A 13,150-nucleotide genomic window follows, 5' to 3' on the forward strand; every position below is an offset into this window, starting at 1 on the left:
ATGAAATTATTAGCCATTAGCTTGAATTAGCCCTGTGCTGCACCCTCTCCATGTCTTGGTTTTAGCCCAGACAGCGTTAATAGGACACTAATGTTTGGTTGTTGCTGAGTGGTAGGTGCACACTTGGGGCCAGTCTGCTCAGTGAGGAAGAGCTGCTGCCATGATGGCTCGGGGGGGGCGGTTGTAATATGGGCTATGGCCAGGCTGCATGCAGCCTGTAGGTTGGACATGCCCAGTTTAAAGAATATTGGTTTAGCTCTCACCACCACGTAAGTGGAAGAACCATCATATGTAACTCCTAAGTGATGGTTCGGTGACTATACAAATATAAAATACGAAGAGCAGAAATATTCGGAAATTTGAATGCAAGGAAACCAAGAAAATGTAAGGAGGTGAGAGGAACTGGTGAGAAGAGAGAAGATTTCTGAAATCATTATACTGCTTTTCAAAATGTGGGGACACTAGTCATTCACATAAATATGGCCTTCCCTGTTGAAGACAGAAGAGATTATTTACCTTTTTATTCTTTTTTTTTTTCTTTTTTTTCTTTTTTCTTTTACCATAGTAAAAGGATGCATAAGTTACTTTACCTAATGGATCATGAATTTCAATTGCTGGTGAAGGACCACTCAAGGACACTGTAACCTCTTTCAGACTTGGATCAAAGGGGATCTTCCAAGTATTTACAGCCATGGTCAAATGGTCTGTAGACAAGAGATGTACTTTGGAGGCTTGAACTGCTTCTTCAACCCATTTCAACACCTAGAAGAGAAAATAACACATTACTTTGCTGAAATACTGTTAAATAGTATTTGTTATTGAAATATTTTCTGTTGAAATACTGTCTCTACTGTCTGTAGACTGTTAACATGGAATCTCTACAAGATCACTTCATTCAGCAGTCATTTTACAATCTGACACCACATAGTTACCACATCCCCAAGAGGGTAGAGAACTTACCTAATACAAAGACTCACTGCATTAATTTCAATAAACTACTCTCGAGACAGCACAAACATAGTTCTCACTCATATCAGCAATATGCAATAGCACAAGAACACACGAAGAAGTAATAGCACAGCACTGAACTTGTAATACACAGGAAACAAAGTTCTTACACCATGGCAAAGGCATTCTTCAACTTCTACTGTTCGAATCAATAATCCATATACATAACATGACAGAACAGGTCTGAAATAGATGGTCTGGAAACACAACAAGCACCAAGACTGTACTGTCTTGCTTCTGCTGTTATAAATTCTGAAGTGAATATGCCTAGTCAGGCTTAAGGCAAATATATTATTAAAAAGATTAATACTTAGGAAGATATTACTGAAGCCAAGATCAACAGCGTGTTGGAAGGAAACAGACCTGGATATGCCTGTATAGACACACATACACTGTAGAATTACAGAGTAATTTCAAATGGGAATTTACAATATACACATACGCATATTTCTGGTCACACACTATTAATTACCCGAAGCAAGAAGGAAAATTTCCTTATCCAGATGTATTGAGCACTTGCCATCTATGGGCTTTGGATTTCTTCTCTAAAGCATCTGACATAAAGTATCACTTGACAGAGAATTCAGAACAGAACAGAAAATAATGCTTTAGAAAGTTAATTCTAGTAACTAAATCTGAATCTGTGCCTTACAAAATGTTAATCCTTGACTTTAAACATTATCAATCAACAAATCTGAGATGTAATAATTAAAAAAAAAGCATTCAAAAGATATCTATTTAAATAGTAATAATAATAACTAAATAAAATAATGATAACCTAGTGAATGGTGAAACGTAGGTCTCACCAGACTGCTTCAAATACAGTAACTGTCAACCAGAGCACTGTCAGATGACGTTGTACCAGTAACAACCCAGGCCCTGCAGCAGCCCTGGGATGGGCTACCAGGGAAGAAAAGAGAGCAAGGAAGAGCCTTGCAGCACTGGGGTAAAAAAACAAATGACAATGCCACTCAACATCTCTGCAATAACTACTCCAGAGAGAAACAACTTTCCTGTAATAGCTAGTTGCCATTCAGTAACTGTTCAGATGAGCTGTTGAATGCTGGAACAGGAACCACAAGGCTTCATGAAGATCCAACTGATTTTACGTTTTACTTTTAGAAATTAGACTTTTAGGTCCAAAAATGCTTCTCAAAGTAGTTTCAGTCTGTTCTACTGACATTACACTACCATGACCATGCCTCTTTTTTGTGTGTTAGGTATATGGGAAGGTTTCCAGTTAATTCCAGGATCTTAAGTTCATAGTGATGTTTTTAAACCAATTGTAAGATTTAATGAACCCACCTGAATTTTCAGAAGAAAGGAATGTTCCTGTCTGGCTTAAGTTTAAACTTGTTTTAAGTTGAGCAAAATAAATGAAGTTGAATGTAAAGCATCCTTGCAGATGCTTGGACAATATGTAAATCATATTGGTATTTACACATAAAATTACTTCTTAAACTCAGAAGTGCTAATATTACATTCTTGAAAATTTCATCAAACTTGTACACTTGTAATGAGTCTGCAACATACTCATGATGAGTCAGAAAAAAAAAATTACTACATAAAAATTTAAGTTCCCAACATGCACTTTTGGGGGCTCCTCCTCATGACCATTGCCTCTTCCCAAGTCCCAGCCAGCCTTCCCCTGAGCAGGAACCACAGCACTGGATATGGTACAGATGGCAGCCCACCCATCCAGTGCTCCTGAATGAGTTCTGTGCTTAATACTTTCCTCTGTAAAGAGTTAGAAGGTCAGACTTAACTGAACAGCTTAGCTCACTCTCATACATTAGCTTGTGAGAAAAGTTTCTCTGTAAGTAATCGAGTTTCCTATTAAAATCATTATTTCACAGTAAAAATAAACTAGAATTTGATTTCTTTCTAGTGCAGCTTTCCTAAGTGGGGTTTTTCCACAGGATCACTTTGCAACATAATTCTGCTTGCTGGAATTAACCCCAAATTGCCTTTTGCTAGCAGTTTTCCCCTCCTCCCACTCATGCCTCTGTTCCAAAAAACTTACCAATCATTTTGTATGAATTGTTTTTCCTTTTACAAACATAGCTACCTGTATTAGCAAACAAATGAAAAAACCCCACACAAGTCTACCTAAGTCAATCTGAAAGCACTACAAAAGCTGAAAAACAATCTATCCACGTTATAAACCAACACAAGATACCTAGTCAAGTTTGCTCCAGACCATTTCTGCAATTAATAAGAAGTGATCTAAGTTTGTTCGAATTAGAGTGATAAAATTACTAATGGAGAATATGCGTGATCCCAGTGAACCCAAAGCACTTTGTAGAACCTTGACTTATCTGTCACTGGGTTCATGCTGCAAGCCAGATCATTAAAGGATCTGGATTTTAAAAAATTCCAAAGAGGGAGAAAATGTCTTAAAAGTAAACAAAACTCAATAGCACATAGCTTCAGCAAAGTAATTTAAGAGAAGTCAGTCATGGAGACATGAGTAACAGTTATTATTTAATGATACCCAGCAGTTTAATGTACTTTAAGAGAAGAATAAAGAACTAGAAAATGTGTTTTCAATAAAGTGAAGTGATTCCATTCCTCTTGTACTCCCTTTTACTATCCAACCCTAAAGAACAGTTTCAGTTAACCATCAAGTCAATTCAGGCAACATTATGCCACAAAATTCTGTCAGCAAATCAAGCAGCACTGGGAAAAGAGAAGACTGCCCATCAGGCCAGCTCCACACTGGTCCATTGCTGAAAAAAAAATGGTATACTTGCAACTGTGATGCAACTGATTATTTTAAGGAAAGTTGCTGGTCTTTGAACAGAACAAACATGTCTGACATGCTTCCATTTCAGCCTCTTCTGAGCCACCTTTCTTCACACGACAGCCTGCCAGCACCTTCTGTGCATGTTCTGCAAGAGACCAACCATCAACTATTTTGGGGTTTGGAACGGAACCAACTTTACAGCTTTTGGCTTTCCCATTGAGACAATCCAACGCAGTGCCTACTCCACAAAGCCAGGCTGATTTTGGCAAGGTGATCATGTCTCTTACCAGAAATGGAAACTAAGCCTCCCTGATAAAATCCAATAAACAGTTCATTAATAACAATCAAATTGGATAAAAAGTCTAACCTAGAGAGCCCATGATTGTCTATCTTACCAAGTAACACAAAAACACAGGGCCAGGAGACCGCTTCTGCATTACTCTGTCAAAGTTCGTTTGATTGAACTACCACTACACGATGTCAGATGTCTGCATAAAAACAAAAATAAGTTTATATGTATTCATAAGACAACACATTTCAGAAGTTGTAAATCATAGGTTTGCTTTCTGAATGTGACAGCTTACAGCATTTCCCAGTACATCTGGGAGTCTTAATAAATTCACTTTAACAGAGGAAGAGAGAGACAACACATCTGAGATAGAACATGTTGAACATACTGAGATCAGGAGCTTAGGTGGGTCTAGGGTTTGAACATATAGGGGTTAAGTAAGCTAGCTTTGAAAACTAGGGAAGGAGAAGGACATCTCAACATTTCATGGTCAGCTGTGCAAACACAAAGAAAGGAACAATACAAAATGAATGGCTTTGACTGGTTTGAATGCACCGTAAAAAGGTCAGACTGAAGAAGACGTCGAGCCTTTGTGAGGAAGACTTCTGACTTCATCCCCACGACCACCAGAGGGAGACCCCTACTACAGACAACGCACGTGCCAGGGGAGGGGCAGTATGTAAATGAATTTCTGGAAGGATAATGAATATGTAGATGGATTCGAAGAATTCTGCTGAATATGTATGGACTTGGCTTACAAATTTGTAGCATTTTTGCTTGCTGGTGTGCAAGTTTGGTGGAGTGATCCCCCTTGCACCCAGCCAGCCAAATAAACATACCTGCTTTATAACCTAACCGGGTTATAGAGTTTGATTCCACACATCAATTTAACCATCATTGCACAATTTTAAAAAAATTGCATTAATGTAATAGAAGACCACTAAAATTCATATGACTAGATTCCTTAAGGAAGTCTCAATTAGAGAATTCACTATATTCTCTGACAAAGAGAAGGGAATCACAGAAGATAACCTCTCCATTTCTACCCTTTTCGCTCTTCTCCCTCTAGATTACCATTTTATTTATGAATACTAGATTTCCATTTGTGTAACTGACAGACTGATAACATTTATCTTCTATAAATTGCCTATTCGTATGAATGATGCAAACTTAATTTTGTTATCTTTCTTAGAAGGTGACAGGGACCATACATGAGTGGTAGTAAACCACGGATTGAACCGTATCAAGGTAACCACTAATGAGAGCTTGGTCTTTCTTCTTCCACTCCAACAGCTACACAGTCAGACAAGAACATGAATACATAGCATTACCAGAGATTTTAAAGTACCTCCTACTTCTGTAGCTCTTACCACTTGTTACATTAAAAAAAAAAAAAAAAAGAACCCCCCCCACACACACAAAAAAAAAAAAACCCACACCTTAAAGTTCACACGTTCTTCCACTTTTACAGTCTATGAAACAAGTAGGGTCCTCAGCAAGATTCAACAAACAGTAAATATCAGGACAAAGTCCCAGGCACACATTATGCCAGCTATGTCTAACATTAGGTATACTGAAATGTATTTCCTTATATAAAAATCGGTACATATAATTATATATAAAGCATTATTTTCAGATCCTGTAGTTCCTTTTCTCTAATTTTAGACTGATTAAGCTAACAATGGTTCTGTCCATATGCCTTTGTTTTTAGTTTGTGCAATGGCTTTGTGCATTCTTTTACGCCATTGCCTCAAATGTCCCTGGCTGAGGGACACAGATGAACAAGTTCAAGCAAGTCCTGACCAAGGATTGGGAAATCCTTTGTCTGAACGGACAACACATGGACAAGGCCAGGGGCAACGAGAGAGAGATAAGTGGCAGCTAAATGGCCAGGAAACAGTCTTTTGTGTGGACTTATCTCAAGGGAGACAGCCATCTCAGGGGGTGCTCACATGATGCTTACCCAAGTGCCCAGGAATGTCAGGTAGGTAGGGAAGAAGGAGGATAAAAGAGAGTCCAACAACCATGAAGGTAGGTTTCTGACAACAGATTCCTCACGACCTGCCTCTCTCTCCTGGACTTGTTCTGTGCTCTACCTGCCTGCTGCCTAAGGATGGCCCCTCTGCTGCTGCTCTCCCTCCCGAGGAGTTGTCTGCCATCAGATCCCTCACTATGAAAGGCCTGCATGCTGACAGACTCTCCAGGGCCTGCTACTGGAGACCTGCTGCTTCCGCCCGGGCTTCTTCCTGGACCTACTCGGTACCTGCACCTTCTCGCTGCCCAAGACCGCCCATGCTGCTGCTGCTCTTCCCCTGCGCTTTTGCCCTGGACCGTCGGAACGTCATGCAACAGGACTATTGCCAGACCCTGGTGGTGACTATCCCCGCTTTATGCAATTCCTGCTTCTTCCTATCTTTTCTTTTGCCTTGAGATGATACAGTTTATATCATGCAACTGCCATTTCAGAAAGAAAAGAGAGCACAAACACCTTTGCTTCTAATCCAAATATATATATCAAAATAGGAAGCTACAGAGAGTAGCAAAAATTCAGAGCAGAACCCAACCTCAGTTTTTAAGTGAATGTTTTTGAGACTTTTTCAATTCCAAAAGTGAAAATGGAAGCCAAGAGAATTACCCAGCTGTCTTCACTCTTGCAGTAACTTGCATGTGTAGTTCATTTTCTTCCTCCAAAGTTCAATAAACAATTCTGGGAGATCCATTTCCCACCTGTGTCATTCCAGTAAGACTTGTAACACTGCTGTAACAACGGTTTTGAAGTAGATTTTTTTCCTTCGGGACCACTACAGAAAGCCCCCAAAACAACTGCAACTTTTGTTGCTCTTCCAAAATCTCAATGAATATTAACAGAGGGTAAAGGACAAATAAAAAAATAATTCTTAACACTTCTCCAGAGAATTTGCTCTTGCAACTTGCCCTGCTGTCAAGTCAGTTCTTGGAATGCATATTGAAACCTGGAAAATATATGGAACATGGTCTCTATTCCCATTTGTTTATTCTTTGTCTCACAAATATTTCTCTGACAGTCAAAGCTACAAGATTTGAAGTTAACTGTTTCATTGCTTAACTACATGTAGTTTCATACTTCCATCCAAAGCATTCTAATGCTTTTAAATGCATGTGGAAAAATATGACCCAGATACTGCATGTCAAAATTATACAATGAAAATAAATCATAAGCTATACATTTAACTACACATTATATATGTAGGTTGCCCTGAATGTAATTCCTATTTATTTCCATGGAAACTACAACAGACGCAAAGAGATCAATAGGACTGTTTGAGAGATCAAGTTCTCAGCTACGAAGTGCTGTTCTTCAACTGAGTCACCAACACTAGCTGTGCATTTTCTCCAGCGATGAACTAGAGTCTGCATGCCACACTAGTAAAAATCTGCACCAGCAGAGGTGAGCCAGTGTCACTGTTGCCATTATTGAGATGTGCCAGCCACACCTCAGTGCTCACATCCACTGCGTGTTCTCCAACAAAGGCTCAGCAAACACGAGTGTCAATGGGTGCCACTTTTTCTGCATAGAGGAATTCAATGACACTTTTGTTTCATACACACTTCTGTGTCAGGCACCATTCTTTCACACTGCCCCTCTGCTGACATTTGTCACACGGCAACAAAATGTAATGCAATACTGGCAGGAAGATTCAACCTCAACTGCTATCCCACTAATATTCACCTATGATGTTGTGAATCAACATCATAACAGAAGAAGCATTAGTTTTGGAGCAGCCTTTGTGAATTAAAAGTAAAAAAATACAAAAAAAATTAATAGCACTGAATCTCAAGCACTCCAAAGTTGGGAAACGCAGGAATTAAGTCTGCCTGTTTTCAGTTGTCATTAAAACATCATCTCTGCAGTTGCAAGGGCAGTGACAGCCCAAACGAACAATTTCACCACTAGTTTTTTCATAGAACCCAAGTTCCATATAGTACAGAGAAAAAACAGCTATAAGCACTTTTTCTTCCCTCGCTTGGCACTTACTATGCAATCTGTATTTCCAGAGGAAAAGCATACTCTCCCAGGTAGCACTGAGCTGCCTCTCCCATAACACCATTCCTTCTTTTTCTACAATAAGGCATTCTGACTGCCTGAGGGGAGGGAGCAGGCTGCAAGCAACACGGCTACACAAGCAGCCTTAAGTGTAGACAGTAGTTTTGAGCTTTTCACTTTCACAGTACTCTTTTCAAGCAATAGAGGAGCCTATTGCTGTTTTAACAAAGTGAAACAAAACACTGTTTCCACATGTAGCATTATCTAAATATTTCCTGGTTCAGATCCATTAACCTGAGCTACGCAGGTGTAATTCCTAGTTCTCCATCCTCAGTGAGGACTAGCAGTGAAAAGAAATAGGATGTCTTCCAGTGGGCATTAGAGACTTCCACTCACAGCAAAGAACTCAGTGTGAAGAATACTGGGTTCCACGCCAGATCCCTGTGAACCTACACGCAGGAACCTTCTGTGCCTTCCCTGCAAAAATGACTCCTTTTGTATCGTTTCTTTTAACACATTCTGTTACTGGTCTGGTCCTACCTCCATCTTCTGTTCCCTTCTTACCTCACTTTATTCACATCATTGCTTATATTCACTCACTCAAATTCCAAAATTTTTCTTTACATTTATTTTTTAATGTAGTTTCATTCCCCTTGCAGGTCACTTAGTAACATCCTCTTTTATGAGAGTGTCAACATAATGCCTGCAGTCACCTTTAGTCATGTTCAGGTCTCCCAGCATTCCAAAACTGTGTATGGAAGACACACTTTTACTTATTCTTAAAAACCATTAAGAAATCTGTATTTTTAAAAGCCTAGGAAAAAAAAAAATTGAGGGGTGTAAACATGGGGTAACATTTATAACTTAGGTTAGAGTGAGAAAATCTAGCAAATGTTTCAGTACTGAAAGAAATAAGGAACTCTCCCAGCTCACCCTCTTGTGAACTCCTAGTTCTAGCCATACTGTTCACTCATATTCAGGCACAGTAATGACTGACATTTACCTCACACAAACCAAGTTGACCTGAAGGCATGATTGGAATAAGCAAGGACTAATTCATCTCCTCTATTTTTAAGCTGTACCAAATTTACACTCTGCTGATCACCACCATTCACTTTAATACCAGTTCTGGCATTGCTACAAACCTTAAGGCAACAGAATTATTTCCAGGGATTTCCTTACTTAACACCCTCATAATAGAACTCTGTAAGCATGGTGTTACATAACTTCAGTTCAAATCAAAACTAGTGTTGTCTGGAAATAAACTAATAAAACTGGATGTGAGTATAAAACCGTAGAATCTGTTCTTAATGACAGAGTTTAACTCAAGTTTAATGAGGATGCTCAACACAGTTTAATTTGGAGCGTTTTGTACTCTTCAACCTTAATTTGCAGCCATGGAACATCACTGCAGCCAAGGAAATCTCAGGCTAATGAAACACCTTTCAAGATTAGGATTTGAATGCCTCGATAAAAGAGCATAATAATCTTCCCAAGACAGAGCAAAAACGAGCATGCTGCAGTTCTTTTAGATGAAAGCACTTCCCCAACACAATAGGATAAATATCTGAAAACCATGGACCAGTTTGCAAACTTTAAAACTGAAAAGTACTTAATTAATTTGTAGTTAAAGTACAGTAGCATTTACATATTTGTAATAGAAGTAGAACTTATAACTCAGAATTTGAATATTAAATCTTTCCCTTTTAAGAACTGTGAAGCACTTTTCCTCCTGTACTGACCCTGAATCATGTAACTCACCAAATTTTACCACATATGATAACATTTACTTGGACTCATACTATTAGAAACTTGTAACTCTGTGCTCAAAAACAAAAAAAACATTATATCTGGAGATGATGGTACATCTGATATTCCATATTAAGGAAAAATCTTGAAAAACTTTAGGTAATAAAACCACAGCTTGTATTTCAGACCTTGAGAGTATTCAGATTAATCTACTGCACAGAAATCATGCCACATCTTTCAAAATATGACCTTCCTATCATGGAGTGCAGTACACTCTTCCACCCTTGTGCCCACCCCAGGAAATAAAAACCCTGCAAGAATATCACCTACTGATATCACCACTCACTGATATCAACCTCTGGCTCTTATGCATAGCCTCAAGATGATAATCCCCTTTGGTACAAAGGGATTTTAGGGAGGCTACTGAGAGAAGTTTTACCCTTCTTACATAAAAATTGCAAAACGCAGCTCAGAAACTGCACTGTCAACAGCCAATTTCTTTTCCTCTAATTTTTCCCCTAATTTTGGGAGGATTAATCCTTGGGGAAGGTCCTCCTTTTGATCACTTGCACATAATTGCCTATACCTTATTACATTCCCAGTAGGAACTTCAATCTTGTTAAGCAACAACAGCAGAAAACTACAATTGATCTCCAATGTTTGTCACTGTCAAAGTTTTAGAAATGAAGGAACAAAATATTATTTTTATTTAAAGATCCCATCCCGTTATTGTACATACTGTTTACAATGTATAAAAAATTCCACCCCCCTAAATAACTAAAATATGTTTTAATCTCTCTCCAAATTATTTTCTCATGGATTATTATAATTTCAATTCTATCTAAGAATCACAGTAATTTTCAGAGAAAACATTCATTCAACACTGTGGGTCAGCAATCACAAGGAAGCATTTCACCCTGACTCGAAATAATCCTTTGTCAGCAGAACTGTTGAGATTATCCAAAAAATAACGTTGATTAAAACATGATTACAGTTAATTGTGAGCAATGGAAGCCTACTAGTTTATCTGTTCAGAACCAAGCCTTATGTGAAGAATGTTTATGTCCCAGCTTTCTAGCAACCCTTTACTTGCTAACAAAGTATTCATTTAAAGCTGATATTTCATTCTCATTCAGAATGGTAAAGCCTCTGGGCTGACTACTCACACAACACAGACCAGCTCTCTGTATTAAAGCCTCTCTTCCTGGAAGCCTTCCAACACACACAGAGGGAACCTGGTGAAGATCTGCTTAGATACGACAGTTTACACTTCTCCAACATAAACGGAAGTCACAGAGTGAACCCTGACATTGCAGAAGCAAAAAGAGAGAAATATTGAACAAAGCTCATGTATCAATGAGAGAACATCTAGAATTTCCCCTTAACTACTCTAGATCACAACTGGATCATTTAAAGATCTGAACCTCTACCCTGTTCTGTACAGCAGAATTTGGAAAATTTACCTCATTAACTTGCTTTTTGTCTAAGTGAAAAACTTGACCAGAGCTTGTTGAGGCAATTTCTTCATAGACTTTGTAACCAATATGATCTCTGTCATCACAGTCTCCAGTTAGCACAAATACTACCTGTATTAAAAAAAAAAAAAAAAAAAAATCCAAGTCATTTGGGACACAGTACAAACTTTTGCATGAAAACATTTTAAAGCTAGCATGAAGGCCTGACAGCAGAAGTGCATCACTTGGCATGGGCTCTTATTACTTTGCAATGAAGAAAGGAACAAACAAGAATCACTTTATAAGTGATACTCATTTATCAGCAATTGGACATCCCAGAAAACTTGTCTCAAAACAACATAAGAACATCCACATAACTGACATGCTGACCAAGCATATATACAAGCTTCATTTGCACTATTTAATCCACAAAATTAAAAATAAATGTTCCTTCAAGTTTTTCTTAATCAGATCAGATACCTCCACTTAAATAAATAAATAAAGTTCCTAGAATGGCATTACTCTTTTTGTAAAAATGGATTTCACTGACCTTCGTATAGTAGAATTTTACCCTTCAGTACAGAGAAAACGTGACATTAAAGACGTAAATAAACTCAGAATGTAAACCCCTCATGTACCTGTGACTGCTTCTGTTGAATGAGCTGAAGTACTTCATGGGTGAGTCTATAGTCTTTGGATCGTGCATCAGTAAATACATAGATGAAAGAACCAGGAAGAGAGATTTCTAGAGCAATTTTAATTGCTCCAATGCTCATCTCTGGACAGTCTCCACCACCCTGTTTACAATTAGAAGAAGGAAAACACACAAACTTTCAAAGGAAAAGAACATACCAACTAAAGTATTTTCTCTTGAGAACGTGTCTGTTTTGAATGTTCCATCTTCTATTCTTTTACTCTCTCCCCTCCCTCTGCCCCCATGGAATGGGGGTTGTTTAGTCTGGAGAACAGAAGGCTCAAGGGAGACCTTACAGCTCTGTACAACTCCCTGAAAGGAGGTTGTGGCAAGGTGGGGGTCAGCCTCTTCTCCCCCATAACTAGCAACGGGACTAGAGGAATGACCTCAAGTTGTGCCAGGGGACGTTCAGGTTGGACATTAGGAAGAATTTCTTCTCTGAAAGAGTGGTAAGGCACTTGAATGGGCTGCCCAGGGAGGTGGTAGAGTCACAGTCCCTGCAGGTGCTCAAGAAACTTTTAGATGTTGTACTGAGGGACATGGGTTAGCGTGGAAATATTGGTGGTTGGTGGACGGTTGGACAGGATGATCTTGGAGGTCTATTACAACCTTGGTGATTCTATGATTCTAAGATTTTTTACGTTCCACAAAGCAAATGTAATCTTCCACAAAAGAATCTCCCAATTAAACCTTTATTTTGTAGGCAAAGTCAAGATAATAGCTTATTTCTACAACCACCTTCTAAGCATAAGAATATCTCTATTCCCACTTCTAGTACATGACATCATTTTTTCATGTAATTTTTTGAGTCTTTTATATGGCATCTGCTTTGTACATCTCACAGGAAAAACACTGCCAAGTTAAATGGTTGTTCTGAGAACAAGTATAAACATTTTATTTTCATAATATAGAAGTTCTCAAAAGGCAGCTAGATGAAACTACTAAACAAAAATGTATCACTTTTTTTAAAAAGAGAAACATTTTGTGCCTTTCCAAATTTCAACAAAATATGATTATGTTGTGAAGTTTTCCAGAAAACAGAGGTGACTAAAGTTTCGTTTTCCACTCATTTTGGACAGGCATGCAGAAATTTAGGTTGTTAGCTCAACTCATCTGTACTATTTCACCTCTCAGATCTGAACGCAATGTGGACATAACTGTTTAAAGGGTATTGTGTCCACTTAAA

General features: G+C 38.5%; 1 protein-coding gene across 27 annotated transcripts in view; it reads right to left on the minus strand.

Annotated features, from left to right (window-relative positions):
- The window catches only part of HMCN1 (hemicentin 1), a 281,366-nt gene that overhangs the window by 148,255 nt on the left and 119,961 nt on the right, over window positions 1-13,150 (minus strand). For 23 of the 27 annotated variants that reach the window (XR_003076395.3, XR_005861916.2, XM_046944923.1 and 20 more), the window contains 3 exons: window positions 11,909-12,067; window positions 11,280-11,402; window positions 591-762 (listed from right to left, as the gene is read on the minus strand). Coding sequence is in view for 24 of the 27 variants with exons in the window: in XM_040704903.2 (XP_040560837.1) it covers window positions 591-762; window positions 11,280-11,402; window positions 11,909-12,067 (454 nt within the window). In the remaining 3 variants the exon portion in view is untranslated. Of the gene's footprint in view, window positions 1-590; window positions 763-10,982; window positions 11,104-11,279; window positions 11,403-11,908; window positions 12,068-13,150 lie in introns of those variants that run through there. The other 4 variants (XM_025153031.3, XM_040704905.2, XM_040704908.1 and 1 more) reach the window with 3 other exon arrangements.

This window comes from Gallus gallus, chromosome 8 (genome assembly GCF_016699485.2).
Source record: "Gallus gallus isolate bGalGal1 chromosome 8, bGalGal1.mat.broiler.GRCg7b, whole genome shotgun sequence".
NCBI classification, from domain to species: domain Eukaryota; kingdom Metazoa; phylum Chordata; class Aves; order Galliformes; family Phasianidae; genus Gallus; species Gallus gallus.